Source organism: Neophocaena asiaeorientalis, unplaced genomic scaffold (genome assembly GCF_003031525.2).
Source record: "Neophocaena asiaeorientalis asiaeorientalis breed wild unplaced genomic scaffold, Neophocaena_asiaeorientalis_V1.1 scaffold148, whole genome shotgun sequence".
NCBI classification, from domain to species: domain Eukaryota; kingdom Metazoa; phylum Chordata; class Mammalia; order Artiodactyla; family Phocoenidae; genus Neophocaena; species Neophocaena asiaeorientalis.
This window is the reverse complement of record NW_020174050.1, coordinates 4,481,624-4,501,262: the sequence shown is the minus strand read 5'-3', so window position 1 is coordinate 4,501,262 and position 19,639 is coordinate 4,481,624. Positions and strand designations below refer to the sequence as shown.

General features: G+C 38.1%; 1 protein-coding gene across 1 annotated transcript in view; it reads left to right on the top strand.

Moving 5' to 3' along the window:
* Nucleotides 1–3,284: 3,284 nt before the first annotated feature.
* The window catches only part of NUP54 (nucleoporin 54), a 30,278-nt gene continuing 13,923 nt past the window's right edge, over nucleotides 3,285–19,639 (top strand). The window contains exons 1-6 of the mRNA XM_024754182.1: nucleotides 3,285–3,403; nucleotides 7,215–7,298; nucleotides 7,709–7,858; nucleotides 15,099–15,325; nucleotides 16,934–17,121; nucleotides 17,857–18,053. Coding sequence (XP_024609950.1) covers nucleotides 3,337–3,403; nucleotides 7,215–7,298; nucleotides 7,709–7,858; nucleotides 15,099–15,325; nucleotides 16,934–17,121; nucleotides 17,857–18,053 — 913 coding nt within the window. The 5' untranslated portion in view covers nucleotides 3,285–3,336. The remainder of the gene's footprint in view (nucleotides 3,404–7,214; nucleotides 7,299–7,708; nucleotides 7,859–15,098; nucleotides 15,326–16,933; nucleotides 17,122–17,856; nucleotides 18,054–19,639) is intronic.

The window sequence follows — 19,639 nt, the reverse complement described above, 5'->3', positions numbered from 1 at the left end:
TGGGCATTATCACTAGGATTAATTGCTTGTGGCTATTAAAGAGAATGCTAGGCAGAATGTTCTTCCTATAGTTTATACCGCTGGTTCCTTTCATGTGATTCTTGACATGTTTATTTCTACCCTTAATGCAATGAAATATTTCACTAATAAAAAAACTTTCTACGAAATTGCACTGGAAATTGTATGTTATGTCATCAGATGTCCAGTGGTCTGTGGAGTTTCATTTGAAAGATGCTGTCTGCCCTCCTGACGGACTCAGGCCTGAGTCACACCCTTGGGCCACCTCTGCTTTCAGCTCAGCTGCAGTTACAGGCAGCCTGACAAGCCCCACTTCAAGAAGGTCCCACACTGTGCTCTTCTGCCTCAGAGCTTTCTCCTGAGCCATGTCAAAGGTTTTGGTCCTTTTCAAGGCAAACGGGAAGCCATTGAAGTATTGTGAACTGGGTTGTTGGTCAGAGTGTGTGTGTGTGTGTGTGTGTGTGAGTGTGTGTGTGTGTTTAGGGGGGCTGGAATGGGAGATACGACAGGTTTGTTTAGAAAGACTCACTCTAGCTGCAGGGTGAATAAATTGGAAGAGAGTCAACGTGGATGAAGGGAGGTCAGTTAGGAGGCTGTTGTGTTAGGTGGTTCCTTTAGGGTCCCCACTGGATCTTGTCTGGGTGTCATGCACTAGCCTGCAGGGTGAATTCCACAAAGCCACATACATAGCATAGGTCAAGTAATGGCTTTAATGGGGAAAAACAAAATTCTGGAAAAAGGAAGGCACAGACCCTCCATCTTCCTGTCATCCCATGGTGAGGCAAGCTGAGGGCCAGGGCACTGTTTGGTCTCAGTGCAGAGGGCAGACTCCTTCTAGTCCACCTTTTTATAGGGCGAAGTATTGTCAATGGAGGAATACACAAGCAACTGAACAAGGGGCAATTTGGACTTGGGCTGCCCATGGAACGTTGCAACCTCCACTGCTGGGGTGAAGAAGACACCAGTTACGTGGGACATAAAGTTGGGTGCAGCCCCTTCCCCTCCCCTAGGAGAAGGGGGAACCCCCAGGCACAGCTAGCTCATTTGCCAGACAACCTAGAATGAATCTTACTCATTGCACTGCGGTAGTCTAGGTAGGAGCTGGCAAACTTTTTTTTCTGTAAAGGGCCACTTAGAAAATAGTTTTGGCTTCGCAAGCCTCTCTGTCGCAACTACTCAACTCTGTACTTGTAGCATGAAAGCAGTCATAGACAACATGTAAGCAAACGCATATGTCTGTGTTCCAATGAAACTGTGGACAAAATAGGCAGCAGCCCACATTTGGCTCATGGGCTGTCTGCTGATCCCTGGTCTAGGCAAGAGATTACGGTAATTTGAATCAGGAAGATGGCAGTGGAAATGAAATATTTTAGAAATATTTAAAAGATAAAATATATAGGACTTGGAGATGAAAATGGGAAAGGCAAGGGAGAGAAACATGTCGAGGAAATCATTCATTCATTCCACAGTACTGAATAAGGGCCTATCATGTGGGTGGGCGCTCTGCTAGCACCAGGGACACAGCCAGTAAATAAAACAAAGTTTGCTGCCCTCATGGAGCTAACATTAAATGGGGGCTGGGGGGCAATAAATAGGTGGTGGTAATAAGAATATTAAAGCAGCCAGTGACAGGAGTGGGATGTGCACTTTTAGAAAGGGTGATCAGGGATGGCTTCCTACTGAAGAAATAGTCATCCATTCTTTTCCATCTGAGATTGTTCTCCCCTTCCATCCATAACTTCTGTGATCTGGCTCAGCTGCTGCTGCTTCTTTCTCGCAGGCTCTCTTGAGGGCTGTCCCCTCTGGTCTAATTACTGATGCTCAGCTGCATCTTCTCACTTGATCCTCTCTTCCTGACAATCTCATTGGCACCCAGGCTTCAATTACACCCTTAAACATGGGCCTCTCTGTTCCACCTCAGTCCCACATATCCAAGCGCCAGCTGGATATCCTCAGCCAGGTTGTCCTCAAATCCAGTAAGTAAAGAAAGGATCTCATTTTTTCTTGTCTCCCTCCCAAATTCCAATGACATCACAGTGTACAAGCCAGGAACCAGGGACCCTTGCTAGACTCCTCTTTGCCTGCCTCTCCACACCCCATCAATCATCAAGTCCACCTGCTCCCCAGTCTTCATTCCTGCTGTCCTCATCCGTATATCAGCGTTCTCACTGGGACTTCTGCAATGACCACTATTAGCATTATTTAATTGTATGAGTAGGTAACCCATTTACATTTTCAAAAACTAAACGGACTTTATACTGCAAAGTCCTCCCTCCACCCATCTCCTTGCCACCCAATTCATCTTCTCAGAGGCAACTGATGTTATTCATTTAAAAAATGTATCTTTCCAGGAATATTTCATACAAATATATGTAATTACATATTCTAGCCCTCTTTTTTTCCCACCCAAATTGTAGCATTTAGAACACATATAGTGTTCTAAATTGTTTATATAATTTACCTTTGAGTTCTTTCTTTTCAGTACATAAAGAGCTTTACTTGGCTGAATAGTATTCCTTTGTATGAATGCAACTATTTAAGCAAAACACTGTTTCCTATCATTTGTTATTATAAATAAGGCTGTAACCTATAACCTTGTATTCCATTAATTTTGCCAAATCATTTACAAGATAAATTCCTAAAAGTAGCATTGCTAGGTCCAAGGACAATTTTAATTTCGATAGACACAATGACTTTTTTATTTTTATTAAAGTTACAGAAGCACATAGATTTAAGAAGCAAATAATTCTACAAAGTTTCTACCAAGAATTCTACAAAACAAAAAACAAAAAACCTAAACGGACATCATTCTCAGAGGCACTTCTTTTAGCCGCCTTCTTTTTTCTTTCTTCTTCTTTTCCCCACCATTACCCCATGACTTTGACATGCTGCTTCGTGAATTTTTGGTTTCAGTGTTATCCACTGTCTCTCCACTATGGAGAATAAGGATTTCGCTTTCTTTCCTACCCTGTCTTCATTGGACACTAGTATTCAGCCTGCTGCACATCTTTTCCACGGGGCCTCCCTAAAGCAAGTTTTTAAGGGCTCTCAGGCGGCACGCCACAGCGAGCTTCCCAGAATCTCACATTGGTTGCAACGCTCCAAACCACGTGAATCCACAGGCCCCCGGAAGCAAGCCCGGCCGGGGGCGTTCCCTCTCCACGCTCCACCCCCTACGCCTTTCAGGCGTTCCGGCTTCTTAGGGTAGGCCAGAAAAGAGGCGGAACTCCGAGATCCGGGTGTGGTTTCCCAGCGGATCGAAGAGCGGAGTGCACGGAGTGCCGCGGGAGCAGCACCCTGGTCCCCTGCTCCCGCGACATGGCCTTCAACTTTGGGGCTCCCTCGGGCACCTCTGGTACAGCTGCAGCCACCGCGGCCCCTGCGGGTGAGTCCCCCAGACCTTCTCCCGGGGAGGAGGGAAGGCCTTTGGTCCAGCCCTTCGGTCCGAGACTCTTCGGCTTGGGGATCCTGGGGTCTCCTGCCCGCGCGGAGACTTTAGGGGCTTCGGTAAAGGGCGGGCGGCAGCAGAGCGGGCGGAGGCGGCTCCTGAGGAGGCCGCGGGGAGAATGGAGGCCCAACCCGGAGCTCGCGCGCTGCGGGTGGGTCGCCGCAGGGCCCTCTCCTCCTAGGGCTCGTTTCCCGCCGCCTGGGAGTCGGACTCGGAGAGACCGGAGGCGGCTTCTCTCACCCTTTGCCGGAGACCCATCCTTCCCTCCCCAACTCTACTCACCCTCCCCACCTCACGGTCCGGGACGGGCACGAACGCTCGCTTGGTTCCCGCCGCTGGGCTCGGCGAGGACAGGGCTGGGGAGCCTTGGGCGCTGCTCTGCGGCTCCCTCGGCCCTGGCCCCTTCGGTTCTTGCTGCGAGACTACACGCTCCTGTCCTCCTTCCCGTCCCCGCCTCCTCGGCTTTCTTAACTCGTTTGGAGCAAAGTCAGGGTTTGTCTTTGTTCACTTCTTTGAAACCTCCTGCAAACTCTTCTAATCCTTACCTTGCTTTCTTTTCTTTTCTTCTTTCTTCTTCCCCCCCTCCCCCTTTTAAAATTCTGTTTGTTTCTTTGCCTACACGCCTATCAGGATTTGGTGGGCTTGAGACTGCCAACTCCACCGCCAGTGGGTTTAATTTTGGGGGTTTCGGATTAACTGCTAATCCTGCAGTGAACTTTAATATTGGGAATTTCGGTGTTTCTACTACCTCGGCGACTCCGTTCAATTTTGGTAACAGTCTGGCAAGTGCAGGTAGATATGCGGGTCGTCTGTGTAACGAATGTTGGGAGCTGGAGTCCAAGAATATTTTGTGGTTCCAGAGTTTGGGAAAGAACAGCGACTTGTCTAACAAGGAAAGGAAATTCATTTCCTAATGTCGAGTCAAAAACATTTGTACCAACTTTTGACACTCTTAAAAAATTTGGTTTGGGGAAGTCTGGCAAGTTATAAAGTTCCTTTGTTAAATTTGCATTTAATTGAACAGAATATACCTTCCAAGTGATAAGTATTTGGAATGGATTTTTATTTTGAGTAGAATATATCTTCCAAATTATTAGATATCTCTTTCGAAGTATAAGCTCAACAGTCAGGCCCATTTTCCTGGAATTCTTGGACTCCTGCAGTCATTTTTTTCCATTTTTCCTGCATCTTTCATTGGAACTTCATTTGATTGTCCTTGTGTTTCCTGAGAGAAACAAGTCTTATACGAACAGCAGCAACCTGTCTTGTTTTTTAACCTGTACAATAATAATAATGTGTTTCTTTGGCCAACTGAGCAGATTAGGACACATTTCTATAAGATAATGCAATTATAGAAAGAATCCCCAGTTCTTTACTGGATTTTTTGAGAAATGATCAGAGAGAGCAATTTAATTTATTCTCAGATAGCATTAGCTTCTAAAAGATAGGCTAGATGTCTTTGTACTCAAAAAGGTAATTATGAAGATTCTGGTATCTATATGGATTGTTTGAAGCTCGTTGGAAATTCTGCAAAACACAAACTATAACGTGTGTGTGTGTGTGTGTGTGTGTACATATATATATATATAAATTTAAAATAGGTCTATGTGTACCTTGCATACAGTGACCCTATAGGAAAGCCTTGCTCCTCAGCTGCTCGTATATGAATTTATTATTCATATTCTCTTACATATGCCACTTATGCCCATGCCAATTATATGCATTTAGTAAGCATGATTTATTCCCTACAACATATTTGGGAAGTCTGGCATTTTGTGCAGTTACTTGTTACTGCAGTGTGAATATGACCTTGGCAATCTGATTCGAAAACGTTTTGAAGAATACTTGAAGTTCCAAAGATTAAACAATCCATTATCACTAAGGTATATTTAAAGTGATCACATATCACTGTTGTTTGGTATGTTTACTTTTCCCTGTTTGCTTAAAATTGGCACTGGGTAAAACAGAAACATTATTTTGAAGTTTGTGTTTCCGACCAAACCCACCCAACTCATAATTCAACAGTAATAAATAAACCTGTTGGTATTTGCTTGATTTCATGTTCATTTGGAGTTATCACTGTGAAGTTTTGAGTTGTGATAATATAACTGTTTTAACTACTTTTATGTATGTTTATGTATGTTGATCAACTTCAGCAAAAGGCTGATTGAAATTCTTGTTTACTTTTTTATTTTATATCCTTGCAAATCCATTTTTACTAATAAACATTTTCACATTATGGAGCATGTTAAGATACCAATGTTTTTATTGTATAGCCAATTCAGAATATATCTTAGTTTTTCTGTGAAAATTAGAAGTAATGAAAAAGATTAGGAACAATGTTCAGTACTTTAGGTGATTTTTATCAAAATGTTTACAGTTTTCAGTACTGCAGTAGAACCTAGAAGTAAATAGAGTATTTGGTTGTGCCTGCATGCAACATGTAGTCTATTCTTGAGTAATTTTCCAAGTCAGAGTCATATGATGACTATCAGTGGGTTGGGTTTTTTTCCTTCTTATATCTTTTATGTTACAATATTGATGAATCTCTGTCTCTTATGCCAGAAATATATGAGACTAAAAGTTAGAATCCCAGAGAGTCTGCAGCATAACTCAGCAGTAATGGTTCAGACATTTGTCTTAAAAGTCTTTTTTGACACCACATTGGTGATCAGGTAAAGACCGACAGTAAGGAGAAAAAAGCCATTGTGTATTGGCTGGAATTCCATTCCATTCATATGTCAGCTTCGATATGGTTAAGATTAATTTCGTCTCTAGATTTATCTAAAAGTGAAATTTGTGTATCTGTCACTGTTGTGGCGGAGAGCCCTGTGATAGCTCTGCTCTCCTTGCCAGCCACTGCTGCCTTGTGATTTTTTTTCCCCTTATCTCTTGAAGAAACACATTCTTGTTTACACATACCAATATAAGAGTCGGTATATTGGTATGTTTCATTTGAAAAGTTGCTCAGTCTTGATGGAGACTAAGTAGAAATATAAGCTAAAGTAGAGTATAAATTAATTCACCGACGCCAGGGTTGCAAACTGGCAGCACAGTCTGCCAGTGTGATCTGTTCGTCACATTGTTTTAAAAATATTTGAATTAGTTGCAAAAAAATAAATTGACTTCAGGTTTTAAATTGTGTAAATTTCACACAGAAAATCTAGATTTTCTATTTCTTGGGAAAAACGGGAGCATATAACACTACTAAACTGCTACTAAATTCTAAAGCCCGCACACTACTGAATTCTCCTGCAGCAGTAATTTGCTGGAATTTAGGAACTGCTGCCATTTAAAAAAAACTGTTCACACTGATCCCTTCTGGCAGTCAATAAATGCCTAGTCTATTTCTTTCATGAATGTTATCAGCCTGTATCTTGTAGGCATTTGAGTTTGCAACCCCTGCTGTAAAAGTACACAGTCATTTTAGCGTTAACACTATGACAATAGGCTTATTAACATGTTTACTCAGCTGTAGCTTAATCACCTCTTTAGTTGAAAGGTATATATTGCATTGTGGTATTTCTACTTTAAAATACTTAGTAGCTCATTTCTTGCAACATATTGACTTCTTGATTAGTAGTATAGTTTTTTAAAAATTGACGTTAAAGTAGAGAAAGGAAAAGTTAGACCAATATATTTTGTCTTTATGTGGAGCAATTGCTTATCATGTAATTTGAAAAGGAAATTACCTCATATGTATACAAAAGATTCTTCCTTGCTATTTTATTTATCCTTTTTTAATTAGGTGGGTTTAGTGGATTTGGGACACCGTCTACAACAGCAGGTTCTGCATTCAGCTTTTCTGCTCCATCTAACACGGGCACTACTGGTAAGAGGACATCTTTTTTTTTAATTTTAATTTTATATTTTTTTGGCTGTGTTGGGTCCTCATTGCTGCGTTCAGGCTTTCTCTGGTTGTAGCGAGCTGGGGTTACTCTTCGTTGCCGTGTGCGGGCTTCTCGTTGCGGTGGCTTCTCGTTGCAGAGCACAGGCTCTAGAGCACGGGCTCAGTAGTTGTGGCTTGCGGGCTCTAGAGCGCAGGCTCAGTAGTTGCGGCGCACGGGCTTAGTTGCTTCGCGGAATGTGGGATCTTCACGGACTAGGGCTCGAAACCGTGTCCCCTGCATTGGCAGGCGGATTCTTTAACACTGTGCCACAAAGGAAGCCCAAGAGGGCATCTTAATTTGTAGGAGCACCTTTTTTTTTTTACCTTAAACAATTAAAATTTTTCATTCAAAGGACTCTTCGGTGGTGCTCAGAACAAAGGTTTTGGATTTGGCACTGGCTTTGGCACAACAGCTGGAACTAGTACTGGTTTAGGTACTGGTTTGGGAACTGGACTTGGATTTGGAGGATTTCATACACAGCAGCAGCAGCAGCAACAAAGTAGTAAGTATAAGAGGTTTTCATTTTCAGATATAAAGCCATAACAATGTAGGCGACATTGTTGAGTGCACTGTTCAAAACACTTTAGTGGATATCTTTTTTTTTTTTTTTGGAGGAATTATAAAGTATTCCAAAAGCTACTTCTTGTGTTTATATATGATGATAGCACCTGGCAAAGAAACAGATTGGCATGATTCTGATTATAAGGCCTCTGTGTTTAGTATCATTCCTTTAAAACTTTTGTTGTTGTTGATAAAAATAACACAAATATAGAAAGTGGCACAGAAGTACAGCTTCGTGAATTGTATATAAGATGAACGCCATTGTAACCACTGCCCGTGTCAGGAGGTAGACCCTGGCCAGCCACTTCAGAAGCCCTCCACGTTTCCCTCCTAGTCACTTCCCCATCAGAGGAAATATAGTTTTGCCTTTTGTGTTGATCACTTCCTTACTTTTCTTTATGGATTTGTCTTGTATTGTTTAGTTTCATTTGTCTTAAATCTCTGTAAGTTCCCCTTTTAGCTCTTTCTTTTTTATTTATTTTTCAATTTGTTGAAGAAATCAGATCATTTGTCCTGTAGAGGTTGTCAGTCAGAACTTTACTGATTGCATTCCTATTGTATAGTTAGCATATCCCTTTGTATAGTTAGCATATCCCTTTGTCCTCTGTATTTCTTGTAAATTGGGTTGAATCTAGGGGCTTATTTACGTTGATAGTTCAGTTTTTTGTTTGTTTGCAAGACTACTTTATAGGTAGTGTTGTATTTTTATCAAGAGGCATATAATGTCTGATTCTCTCTATTTTTTGTGATGTTAGCAGCAGCCATTGGTGATCATTACCTAGATCCATTAATTCATTGGGGGTTGTAAAATGGTATTATTCCAACCGTCTGATTCCGTTGTCATTTATTTGTTGAAATACTTCTATAAAGAGAAACTTTACCTCATCCACTATTTGGTTGATTCTTTCCCTTTATTCTTAGCTTTCAAAATAAAGAGTTGGTTCCCTATCATTCTCCAAAGGTAACCAATTTTTTTTTTTATGTCAAGAACTCAAGTATTTAAATTATTTGATATTTTTCAGTCCATCGCAGTTTTCCATATTGATGTTTAAATTGTTCCATCTTTGGCCAGTGTAAGCTTCTTCAGGTTGATTCCCAGGTCCTTTCAGACAAGTGTAGAATTACTCTTTGATAGCTTCCTTACTAGCTGGTGTGGCAGTATGTTCCAGGGTTATCTTGTATGGATTAGTTTATTTAATTGTCACAAGAACTCTGTGAAATAGAACTCTTGTTACCTCTATTTTATAGGTGAAGAGAGGTAACTGAGAAAATTGTGACTTTTCCATATATCTTCCAAGATGTAGTATAGGAACATAAATTCAAGTTCCTCGACTTCCTTTGTAATGCTCCTTTTGCTTTTCCATAGTTTGCTACCTCTTAAAATCACTTTTGTTTCATTTTTCTTAGGTAAGTTGATTGATTGGCTGAAATTCACCCTACTCAGTCATTGAAGATTACTAACATATTAAACATGAATTTCAAGAATTATCTAACCAATAGGATGAAGATAATAGAATTATTCTTTCTGGTGTTACAATTATATCTTTCTTACTGTCCTTCTCCAACAATACAAAGTTTGATGGAAATCCAAGTAGTTAAGGAGAAGAAAGGAAAAGTGAAGTTTTTTCTTTGTTTCTTGACATAAAGTCTCTTCAACTATAAGTTATTATAGTTGTGCTTACTCTTGTTAGGAAAAATGGGAATTTGAATCTGGTGCTGTTCATTTTCAGAATGAAAAGGGCTCATTCTGCCGAGTGTATGTTTTATGTCAGGTGCTGGGTATATAAGGTTGCTCGTAGTCTACAATGAGATAGAATAACAAACATCCAATTAGGTAGAATAATTAACATTCAGTTATAAAAAATATGTATGTGTGAAAGCACTAAAATAGGCCCATACAAGGTGCTTTGGAATGTAGAGGAAGAGTTGAATCTTAAGGGAATTAGCCAGTTGATAAAGTCAGAAAAGGGTATTCCAGGCAGAGGGAATAACAGTGACAGAGGCACGAATGCATGGCATGGCGTGATGAATTTGGGACCTGCTGTTGAAAGGAGTTTGAGTTTAATCTGCAAAGATTGTGGAGCTTTTGCCTCATTTTTTAAAACTCCTGCTTGTATGAGGTGCTTGCTGTCTGGTTACACCATCTCTGATATGTCTAATCTCTGTTATCTGCTGATTCCTGGACAGTACCTTTTCTTCATTGAACACTTTGGCAGCTGGCTCTGAGTCCTGCTTTTCTTTCCAACTTGTACTATCAATCTGGGTTATTTTAGCATTCACATGGCTATGTACTCAGACGGCCATACCATCTACCTTTTATTCCAAAGACCTTCTCCATTTCACTTTAGCCACAATTCTTACCTTGGACTTTGGCAACATCTGAAACTGTTCTAATTCCATAATCAATCAATAATCTAATTCCAATCATCAATAATAGTGCAGAATCAAACATCCCACAACCTATTGCTCTTTTAGCCTGACTTTTCAACCACTTCTAACATAGCTGTTCTTAGACCTCATTAGGATCTTAGAGCACTGACACTTTCTGCTCTTCCATCAGCTCCTTCCTGTCTCACTGTCCTTTCTAATTATCTTAGAGCCCTTGTCCTTCCATTTCAGTCACTCTTGCCAGTATGCTAAACTTCCTTATCCTTGTATCATGTCTGCTGGAAAAAACAACCCCAAGCCTGTGTAAGCCCAACTGTCTGTCTAGATACTGCTTGAGAAAATCATACAGTACAGAAGATTGAATCTCTAAATTCTTAATCACCAACCCAGGTTGGGGCCTCAACATTGCCTGGTAATCCTGTGAAGTTTTTATTTTCAAATTTTTCTCCCACTTTCTGTAAGTTATTTTAAACCTTTATTCTCTTCAAATCTCAAAGTTCTCTGTTCTCACTTTTAGTAGATGGCCTTGACCTCTGCTTCAAAGAGAAAATAGAATCCCTCATTGTAATTCCTTCAGTTGCCCACTACCGAATCTTACTTATCTACCTACCGCTGTAAGCCATCCTTTTCTCTTTTTGCCTGTGCTCTGGATCTCATATCCTCCCACCTTCTGGGGCTCCTTGTGCTGTTGATTATTTTTCCCAGCAGACCCCCACCCCATTCTACCTCTCACCCCCCACCAAAAACAAAGTCTTCAGCTTCTCTGTCCGAGGGTTATTCTCATTCACATTTAAACGTCTGAAGTTTCTTTTTTCTAAAAACAGAAACCAAAAAATAAAACTACTTTAATTTCACATCTCACTTCAGTTACCTCTTGCTATCACTCTGTTCTCGCCTTCACAAACTACTTGAAATAGATGTAGAAGAATGGGATCCCCTGCTGCTGTCTTCTGTTGCCTCGTAGCCCACACTCATCTGTTTTCTTCTTTCTTCACCCAGTCAAATAGTTATGGTCATTAATCATCTCAGATCCAATGAGCATCTCCTGTTCTTTAATTGTGAAAAATTCTAATACAAAAATAGTAAAATGACCCCATGTTGTACCAAATAGATTCAACAAAGGTCAGAACTTGCCACATTTGTTTTATCTATATCCTCCCTCCCCCCTCCTTTTTTTTTGAAAGTATCAGTACTTTAAAGCCAATCCCAAACATGTAATTTCACCCTTACTTTACTGCTTTACTGTGCTTCTCTCTTTAAAAACATGGAGTCATTCCAACTCACAATTACTAATTCCTTGGTATCATCCTTAATCAGATTTCCCCATATGTCTCAGTAAAGTTTTCTTCAGTTGGTTTATTTGAATCATGATCTAAACAAGGTCTCTTAAGCTTCTTTTTAGTATAGAGAATTCCCTGCTTGGGTTTTTTTTTTTACCCCACTCATGAATTGTTACAGAAACTGGACCAGTTGTCCTGTGAAATATCCCCCAGTCTAAATTTGTTTCCTTGTAGAATCATTTGACTTTATGCCCCATATTTCTGGTAAATGAAGTTAGCTTTAGGTACTTTATTAGATTTAAGTTTGACTTTTTGGCATGAATACTTTGCGGGTGGTGCTGTGTGCTTCCTATTGTATCACATTATGAGGCCATCTCTTTTAGAGGTGCAAAGATTGATCAGTGGGTTCAGGTGGTGAGAGCCAGTCTGTCTTGTAAAGTTCCCCATCAGTCTTTAACCTAATGGTTTCATTCATTGATGGTCATTGCCTCAATCAGTTATTTTATTAGGAGTTGCAAAATTAGGAGTTAGTGATTTTCTAGTTCTGCCCTCTCTTCCACACTGAAAGTCTTCTGTAAAAGGAGTTTTTCTTCATCCCCCCTAGACTGCTTGGTCACCCTGAAATGGAATCTGTATAGGAAAGGCAGGATAAATTCTTTCTTTTTAACTGACAGTTTTTGTAAGAAGTGGTTGGTGGCCTGATTATTTCCAGTGGTGTCCAAGGTGTTGAGATTTTTCTGAATTTTTGATTTTTACTTTAAAAAATTATCATTTTGAATGCGTGAGATTTAGTAAATTGAGTATGTTTGAGTTGGATGTATTCATTATTCTTTTTGATGCTCAAATTGTCCCATTTTTGGCCAGTGTGAGCCCTCAACTTCAATCATAGTCTGGTCTTTTTTTTCTCTTACCCTATTGTTTAGTACTCTGTATTCCTTTTGCCAGCTCATCTTCCCCTCCTCTTTGACACAGAGATTTTGCACATGCTGTTCTTCTTTGATGTTACCCCATGGCCTGGCTGACTACTTCCTTTAGACCTTAGCTGAAGTTCTTATGGGACAGCCTTCTCTTAACCCTCCTGCCCCAAGCTTGATTAGCTCCCTCATTTAGGACTCTCAGAGCCTCTACTTCGAGGCACTTATCACAACTGTTAATATTTGATATGCTCAGTTTGTTTAAAGAACCAGTCTTGTTTACCACCATATCCTTAGTGTTTGCCTCTATGTCTGACACTTAAGGGGTACTCAGTAAATATTTGTTGAATGAATGCATGGTGAATGAATGAATGAAAATACGCATGTATGTATATGTGTATGATATATAAAACCAGGAGAGACTGTACTGTCAGGAAATCTAAGGGAGAAGAGTTTTTCAAGAAGGATGTGTATTCAGTGAAAGTTGAAGATTTTCTCTGAGGATTGAAGGAATGAATAATTAACAGCATGAGGGCCTGAGAAGGTAGAAAGGTGTGAGAAATCTAATATGCTAAGGCTTTAAAAGCGTCTGTAGGATTTTGTTATTTGAGTTTCTCAAATGCCTTCCAGCTAGTGAGCTCTGAGTAGACTAGTGTGGTTGGAATCTAGTGTGAAGTGTAAATTAGTATAGATGATAGTTTGTTAATCTTATTTAAAAGTTGAGGAAGATAAAACCTAGGAATTTCTTGTCGGAAGCTACAAAGTGAGCATATAGCAAATCAGGATTCAAGTCTTCTGGCTTCTAATCCACTTCTCTACCATTTTCGTAAATGCCCATTTGGGAATTAATAATACTCACGTTGAGAGTAACAGCAGCCCCTCTCTAGCCCTGTAGAAGCCCCATTGGCCTTGTGGTACTTGCAGTCTTTAAAGCTGAAAGAAAACTTAAATATCATCTAATATAGTGGTCCTAAAACTCAGGTCATTTTGGTATTCATGATTTTTCTTTTATCTACATACCATTTGTATTATTAGAGAATTTTCTTTAAATCAGTTTACTTTTAAACATTAAATATGTTTATTTTGAAAGGAAAATCCAAACTATTGCTATAAATGGAAAACCAGTATCACTTGCTATAGCTATTGTTTCTTTATAAAGAAACAATAATTGAACTTAAGTCCACAGAAAATATAATAGTGTTAATAAATTCTAGCTAGATACATTTGCTTTAAGCTCCTAGTCTTAGATTTGTGCTTCCCCTTTGTTAAAAAGTGAGATAAGTGATGACACGAGGCATTAAAGGCATACTAGCACCAAACTGAGACTTTAAAAATATATATAATCAGGGCTTCCCTGGTGGCGCAGTGGTTGAGGGTCTGCCTGCCAATGCAGGGGACACGGGTTCGTGCTGCGGAGCGGCTGGGCCCGTGAGCCATGGCCGCTGAGCCTGCGCGTCCGGAGCCTGTGCTCCGCAACGGGAGAGGCCACAACAGTGAGAGGCCCGCGTACCGAAAAAAAAAAAAAAAATATATATATATATATAATCAGATAATTAAAAGAGAAGTTTTTGTCATATGATTTAGTCCATCTGGTGACTCAACTGTTGCTTGACAAGATAATTTCATGTACCAAGGTTATTTACTTATCTAGCACTTTGGAAATACTGATCTAACAACTCAGCCCTTCTTTTATTGGAGAAATTTTAACACAGAATAAGTAACTTGTCCAAAGTTACACAACCAGCTAAAGCTTTAGCTTAGGATTTGCCCATTTGTTGTTTTTTTTTACTATATATTTCTTTGCACTAAGAGAAGGAAATTGTTTATTAAGCTGATACTGACATAACATTGATATAATGATTCTTTTTGCTTATTTTGTACCCTCCAATTTGTATATATTACACAACTATAACAGTAGTAAAGGTTGTTTAAAAAAACAATTCTGCAACTTCACAGACTTTACCCTTTTTTTGGTGTGGGTCTAATATTAATATCATGGATCTAAATTGTGTTTAATGGAATTAATTGTATTAAGATGTTATCAGAAATGCGAGTTTAAAATTATAAGGATTGTTCCAGCATATTACTTTCCTATTATTGCCATAACAAAGCATCACAAACTTAGTGACTTAAAACATATTACCTTACAGTTCTGGAGATCAGAAATCCAGAACTAAATTTCACTGAGCTAAAATCAAGGTGTTGATAGGACTGTGTTACTTCTGGAGGCTGGGGGGAGAATCCATCCCCTTGCCTTGTCCAGCTTCTAGAGTCTCCATTTCTTAGCTTATAGCTCCTTCCTCCATCTTCAAAGCCAGCAGCATAGCATCTTCAAATCTCACTTTGACTCTGACGTCCCTCTTCCCTTTTAAAGAGCCCGTATATTATGTTGAACCCACTCTGATAATCCAGGATAATCTCAGTTTAGTTAATTTAATCACATCTGCAAAGTCCCTTTTGCTGTACAAGGTAACATATTTACAGGTTCTGGGGATTAGGATGTGGATCTCTTGGGGCGGGGGATATTGTGCTTACCATATCTAGGACCTGAATTGATTGATTCTTTTTTTGAAAAACTAATTTTGGGATTCATTTTTAGCATTAGGTGGTCTCTTCAGCCAGCCTACACAAGCTCCTGCCCAGTCCAACCAACTGATAAATACTGCAAGTGCTCTTTCTGCTCCAACACTACTGGGAGATGAGAGAGATGCTATTTTGGCAAAATGGAATCAACTACAGGCCTTTTGGGGAACAGGAAAAGGATATTTCAACAGTAACATTCCACCAGTGGAATTCACACAAGAAAACCCATTTTGCCGTTTTAAGGTATTAATACTGCTTTTGATCTTCACTTGAAGAGTGTATGAGGAAATGTGATATTTGGATTAAAATAATACTAAGAAAACAATTGCTCGGTTTTTTAGTACTCCTTGAACATGGTACAGTAACACTTTCGTTTTAAAAGTACAGAAACTATAAAATTGAAGTGATTTCTTAACATACGTGTGATTGAGATGACTAGAATATGACTGAAGGAAGGTGTGACTAGAATGTAGTTTATAGCAGGAAAAAATGTTAACCGAGGGGAAATGGTCTGCTTGGCACCTATAAAGGGGAGCCCCAAAACTAGAATTTAGTGGTTTTCATCTAATATTGTCCTGGAAAGTATACCCTAAACAGCATATTAGAGTAACTCTTGTGCTTGGTATGTATACTGTTGTCACTATTATAGCTGACTGCCAAAGCCAGTACTACAACATCATAGTATGTTTTCTTTGCTCTGATTCCATGCCTACCAAACAACTTTCTCATTTGAATTTAACTTCTCAGAGATTCTACTTATCAGCCAGTGAGATTTAGGTCAACTTGGTATTTAGGTATTTTTTGTAAAAAATTAACGTATTTCAATCCAGTTTATACGTCAGCCTCTTTTAAGTTTTTGTTGGCCTGTGTCAGTCTCTTAAACTTAATGTGTACATAGGCTGGTGTTTGGAGTTGAAGGCTGAGGATCAGATCCTTGAACATGGTTAAACAACAGAAAGTGACCAACCTGTCTTGTTAGGGAATATCTCTTTATCTCATCACTCTACAAAAAGAAAGTATACCTTTTGAGTGTATATAGTTGAAATTTTAATACTCTTGTGTAGTGACTAGAGGTATATAGTAGACATAGGTTGAATATAACAATTTAATTTTTTTCTTTCTTTAATTGATATATTAACATACATATGGTAAAATGCATAATGAACTAATACAGAGTAAATCTAAATTCTTTTTAAAAAATTGCATTATAAGTGGCGACAAAAGAGAAAAAAGGCTTATGTCTAAAAGAGTAATTCTTTAGAAAGGAATAGTTTGTCATTTAATATATGTAAAATACTAACCTGTTTCATAAAGTTTATAGTTTACATGAAACCATAAAATAATGTAGACATTGTTTATAGCATTTATAAGTTGACAGTGTTATTATGGTACTTTAAAAGTATTTATTTGGTAAACATTTCTTTATATATCTTTATATAAACTTCGCTTAAGATTCCATGAGTCAGATATATAATAAAGTAAATTACATTTTGGTCCATGACTTTTGCAGTCATTTTTATGGCATGCCGGGTTGTTTCCACAGTGTTCAGAAACACCCAACAATGATGGATATCAAAGTTTTTCAGAGGAGAAAGCTATTTAGTTACTCTGTGGAAGAGGAAATTTTAATTTCTCTCTCTAAGTTTATGTTATTCTTGGGTTAGAAAGTTTCTCTTTATAATTGTGTGACCTCCTAGGGCACAGAGTTATGGATAGAATCATTACATATTCCCTTCATTACCAGACATTAAGCTATTTTCCCTGTTTTAGCAGATGTTAAGCTGTTAATATTAAACACATGATTTGAGATCTGTACATGTTTTTGATATTCTTTGTTTTGTCATTCCACAGGCAGTAGGTTATAGTTGTATGCCCAATAATAAAGATGAAGATGGGCTAGTGGTTTTAGTTTTCAACAAAAAAGAAACAGATATTCGAAGCCAGCAACAGCAATTGGTAGAATCATTGCATAAAGTATTGGGAGGAAACCAGACCCTTACTGTAAATGTAGAGGGCATTAAAACATTGCCAGATGATCAGTAAGTATACATTAAATATACTATATATTTCTATGTGCCTTGATCCAAAGAGAGTGATCAACAGTGTTTTTGTTGCTAAAGCACAAATTAAATCTCAAAGCAGAATATTTCTCAGCTAGTGATTCTTCAGTATTTATAGAAGCATTTGTTTAAAAGCTTTTTTCTTAATCGTGGGTTTCCTATTAGATGCTAATAATTTCTTAGATTTCTCATTCAGAAACAGGAGGAAACTTAATTATGGTTGTATGCAAATTAGGGGCCACAAAGACATTGGAATGTTTTAACTGATTACTGTACATGTTCATTTGTGGATAAATATGGTTAACTTCCCTTGTCCTGTGTATAATCATCATGCTTAGTGGCAAGACATTTGCTTTAGGATATCTTGGGTTAGAAGAATTATTGTTATCAGTGAGATAAGATAACTGAAATCAGATTTTACGTTTTGGACTAAATTGCAATGAAGCAACTCATAAACTTCAACAGAATCTCCAAAGCACTTCTCAATTCTGGGGGAAAAAAAAAATAACATTTACATAGGACTTTGTAGCTAAGCATACCTTTTATAGATAATATCTTACTTGCCTACGTCATTTTAACTTTATTTAGCACCCTTTAATTTAGAAGGGTGCTTCTGAATTCAGCTAACACCCTTCTAAAATCACATGCTGCATTGATATTTGTGGCTGTGAGTTACATGCTCCATATTTTATAACTTGGTTATCTTTCCCCCAGGACAGAAGTTGTCATTTATGTTGTTGAGCGTTCTCCAAATGGTACTTCAAGAAGAGTTCCAGCTACAACACTATATGCCCATTTTGAACAAACCAATATAAAAACACAGTTGCAGCAACTTGGTGTAACCCTTTCTATGACTAGAACAGAACTTTCTCCTGCACAGATCAAACAGCTTTTACAGAATCCTCCTGCTGGTATGTTTCCAGAGTCATGGAGTTGAGGAAATGAAAAATTTAGAAATACATGCTTCCTCTATTTTGGGAGGTGTTGCTTGGTTATTAATATTAATAACACCAATGTCAGCTTATTGTGTCTGCTTATTTGGGACATAGTTTTGAATGTTTTTATTGTATTCATTCATTTAATTATATATATTATATATATATTATATATTTAATATTATACATTATATTATATTAATATATATTATATATAATATATATTATATATAATATATTTATATATATAATATATATAATATATATTATAATATATTATATATATTATATTAATATAGCTATTATATAGCTAGTATGTTTGTTAGAAATTTGGGCAATGATGAACTAAAGAAAAATAGTCCATACTCCATCTACCGAAAGACAATGTAATCTTAGTATTTTATTTTTGTCTAGCTTATCTCTTAACTAAGTATTCAAGTAAAACCTGAACGTGTTCTCACCATAAAAGTTTCTAGATTGACTGTGTGATAGATCTTTACCTCTCTTCCATAGAAGCAACTGTTATCAATAACTTATTGAACTTTATTAATACTTTATCTGTAATTTTAATGTAAGTACGTGTATACTAAGTCCTTGAAAAAAATATTCTGCACTATACATTTACTGCAACCTGCCTTCTTATAGTATTTCTTCGTATTTTCCATGTCAGTACATAAAGATAAATCTTATTCTTTTTAAAAGTTGCGTGGAATACTGTGGATGTACCTTACTGAATTTAACCTCTAGGTTGTTTCCACCTTTTACTATTATAAACTATGCAACAACTAACATCCTTGTAAATATGTCTTAGAACACATAGGTGTGTATTTTTTTAGAATAATCTCTGGTACTGAAATTTTTGAGTCAAGATTATGTATACAGTCAGCCCTCTGTATCTGGGAGTTCCACATCTGCAGGTTCTGCATTTGCACATTCAACTAACCACAGCTCCAAACTAGGAGAAAAAAGATTTTAGGAAGTTCCAAAAAACAAAATTTGAATTGCGGCGCCTTGGCAGCTATTTACAAAGCATTTACATTGCATTAGATATTATAAGTAACCTACAAATGATTTAAAGTGTATGGTAGGATGGGTGTAGATTATATGCAAAAACGACGCTATTTTTTACAAGGGACTTGAGCATCCCCAAGGAGTGGGGTGGGCCTGAACCCTATTCTCTGTGGATGCCAGAGGGATGACTGTACTTACCATATTGTTAGAACTGCCAAATGGCTCTCCAGGGGAAGTTCTACCATTTACATTCATAACAGGAATGTGTTACTTTTCCGCATATTTTTAATTTTTCTAATGTTTTCTCATTCTGCTCTATTTTTGCCAACAATGGAGATTATCAGTCTTTAATTTTGCCACTCTGATGATAAAAAATTAATATTTTCATTTGCATTTCCCTGATAACTACTAAAGTTGACCAGCTTTTTGTATGTTTATTAGTCCCATGTTTATAATTTTTGTGAATTACCTATTCATGTCGTTTGCCCATTTTCTATTAAATTTTTTGTCTTTCTGATTTAGAGGAGCTCTTTCTATATTCTGGAGGTTAA